The 3,130-nt window shown below is 48.9% G+C and overlaps 1 protein-coding gene across 1 annotated transcript; it reads left to right on the top strand.

The window, feature by feature from the left end:
- Positions 1-794: 794 nt before the first annotated feature.
- Positions 795-2,252, top strand: LOC118650444 (serine/threonine-protein kinase MARK2-like). Its single transcript, XM_036298906.1, has one exon. The coding sequence runs from the start codon at positions 795-797 to the stop codon at positions 2,250-2,252; it is 1,458 nt and encodes a 485-aa protein (XP_036154799.1).
- Positions 2,253-3,130: the final 878 nt, after the last annotated feature.

Genomic DNA, 3,130 nt, shown 5'->3' with positions numbered 1-3,130 from the left:
TTCCCCCAAACTCTTCTGTTAATCCAGTGAAAAAACATTTATTAAATACTTGTTTTGTTGCCACTCACTGTGCTAGACACAGGAAACACTAGTCATGCTCCTCCCTTCATGGGAAGGACTGACAGTAAACAAGAATCAGCCACACTGTGGTCAGTGCTATGAAGACGACAACCCTGACCAGCTGGGTGAGGAAGGTAGGAATGGATAGATCAGGGACATCCTCTCTAAGCAGGTGACATCTGAACTGATGCCTAGAGCATGAGAATCAGTCAGACTTTTCCTTTGTATTTGTGCACGTGCATCTTACAGATTTTCATTTCTAATAAAGTAAATAGTAATATTTAAATCTTACATAAACAAAAAGCTCTTTGTGGGTTGTCTTTTTGTTTTTCCCAGAGTATAAGATGATGAGACCAAAAACTTAGAAAATCACTGTAGTTTATCCCCAGCCGTGTTTGGTCCGTTTCCTGAAATGACCTCATAAGGCACCATTGTGATGAAATTGCAAACCACATCCCAGCTGTCATTGGTCTATTTTTTGCTCTGACCTCACAAGGTGCCATTGTGAGGGAATTGCAAACCACGCCCCAGCCGTCATTGGTCCATTTCTTGTTCTGAACTCATAAGGCACCACTGTGAGGGAATTTCAAACCACTCCTATATAAGACCCTGAGCAAGCGGAGGTTTTGTCCGTTTTAGCCCAGGAAGCTGATTTTGGTGACCTGTTGGACTTGGACTCCTTAGCTTGTTTTGGCTATTTTTCTTTTTCTTTTTGTTCTCTGATTTACGGTGCCATGTTTAATATCTGTTCATCCCATTCATCCCACAGGGAACACTACATCGGAGAGTATCTGCTCCTCAAAACCATCAAAAAGGGGCCGTCTTCGGAGGTGCGTTGGGCTCAGCACATACTAACCGGGGCACATGTGGTCGTAAAGGCTATTAGGCGGAAGGGCATATCTAGATTTTTTGAGGAAGTGCACTGCTTCAAAAGGGTGAGTCACCCCAACATAACCAAACTCTTTGAGGTGCTTGTCACCCCGGACAAGTATTTTTTAGTAATGGAGCACGTTGGGGGAGGAAACCTCCTAGAATACCTGGAGGACAACGGCCCCATGGACGAGGGAGAAGCCCGCACCATCTTCCGGCAGGTAGTATCCGCGGTCCAACACTGCCACCAGAAAGGCGTGATCCACAGGGACCTGACACCAGACAACATCCTCATAGAGGTTGATGATACTATCAAGTTATCCGACTTTCATTTTAGCACGCAGGTGAGAGAAGATACGCAGTACACCTTCTGTGGCTCCATAAACTATTCGGCCCCAGAAATTTTAAAGAGGAACATCTATGATGGCCGAAAAGCGGACGTGTGGAGTTTGGGGGTATTATTATACAAGATACTGACAGGGGTGACACCGTTTGCGGGGGACAACATTGCCGAGGTGAAGAGTCAGATACTGAGTGGAAACTACCAGGTACCAAGCTTTATGTCAGGGCGGGTTCAAAGACTTTTAAAAAAATTACTCACTGTAGACCCTAACAAGAGACCAACCATGGAAGATGTGATGAAAGACCCGTGGGTCAACAAGGGCCACAAGAAAATTCTGAAGCCATACAGGGAGCCGCCGAGGGGTGAGTTGGACCCGCAAATAATGAAAACGATGCTTAGCCTCGGCTGTATACCCGACTACATCCAAGAATCACTAGCACAAAGAAAATTCGATCATTTGATGGGCACATACCTGATCCTCAGAACGATGAAAACAAAGATGCCAGGCCGCAAAATCAGGGTAAAGCCTTTCCGTACCTCTTACACCAGTAGCTCCAGTACCACAGCCTCGAGCCAAGAGGGTGCTCGCCTATTTGACAAGAAGACCAAACAGCCCTCCATTCCCTCCAAGAGCCTGAGGTTGAGGGTGACCACTACCCAACCCACCCTGGACACCATGACCACCACTGCCTCAGAGTCCAGCACAGATACCTCCATTAAAGACATCAGGTACTCCGTTGAGATCGGCCGCAGCAGCGAGAGCAGCAGCAGCAGCACCACCAGCAGCAGTGGGGGAGACGCCCATAGAAGCTCCCCGGCCTGGCAGGAGGTGGCTAGGAGGGCCTTCCAGTTTCTTTTAAAGTTTGTGTGCTGTGGGTCATCTGCCAAGAAGGAACATCGCAAAAGGTCAAAAATCAGGACCACAGCCAACTTGAAGGTGAGGAGCTCCAGGAAGGCTGGTCAGTGGTATGCGAGATGAACCAGAGGTTGGAGGCAAACAGCTGAGGGTTGTGCTGGGCTGCATATCTGGCGCTTCGGCCAGACGGGGCGCGCTGTGCTGTCGTTCCTAAAATACATAGATAGGAAGGTACTGACATCAGGCCAGGCCTTGAGATATGGTCTCATGGCCCCTTCCCAGCATGTTGTACTCTCTGTTCCTAGTACACATAGCTAGGAAGGCACTGATACTGTACTGTGTCAGGAACTAAGGTTTTATAACTTTGTGGTTTTTGCAAATAAAACACTGTAACTCCTGCAGTTGGCGCTGCAGTTCAGCCTTTGCTTCGGCAGGGTGCTGTAACTAGTCACTGGCCAGCTTAATAAAGGCTCCTAAATCTTGACCTGAGTCCCTGGTGGTCGTCTCCGCAGGTCGCCCCATTACATTTGGAGGCTCCAGTGAGATCCACTCCAGCTGAGTTGCTGGTGGACACCCCTGCTGCCCCAGGCGAGGACACTCCAGTCTCCGCCCTGGATCACAGGGAGGCATAGTGTTTTCCTTCCAACACTACAATCCAAAAATGACGAGCCACCTGGACCTCCAGCGGGGAGGTAAGAATCTGGTATCTGTCTGTGGAACGTTCCCTTTAGGACTCAAAAGAGGGCTGGATGCAGTGGAACCTCGGAGTCCGACCACCCGATGCAACGGCGTTTGGGGGACCTGGTTTGGGTAACCTTAGGTTGCATTTGTCTGGTTTGTTTTGTCTTTGTTCTCTGTTTGTGGGAGCGCATCTGTGGAAGCTATAGCAAACTACAAGCTCCAGGTGCGTGGCTGCTGTATGACCCCTAGATGTCTGTCCTCTGGTTTGTTATCAGCTACTAGTCCTTGCAGTTGGTGAGCTCCTCCAGGTGGAACGGCGA

The sequence above is a fragment of the Myotis myotis genome, unplaced genomic scaffold, assembly GCF_014108235.1.
Source record: "Myotis myotis isolate mMyoMyo1 unplaced genomic scaffold, mMyoMyo1.p scaffold_m19_p_3, whole genome shotgun sequence".
In the NCBI taxonomy this organism is placed as follows: Eukaryota; Metazoa; Chordata; class Mammalia; order Chiroptera; family Vespertilionidae; genus Myotis; species Myotis myotis.
This window is presented reverse-complemented; position numbering and strand designations above follow the sequence as displayed.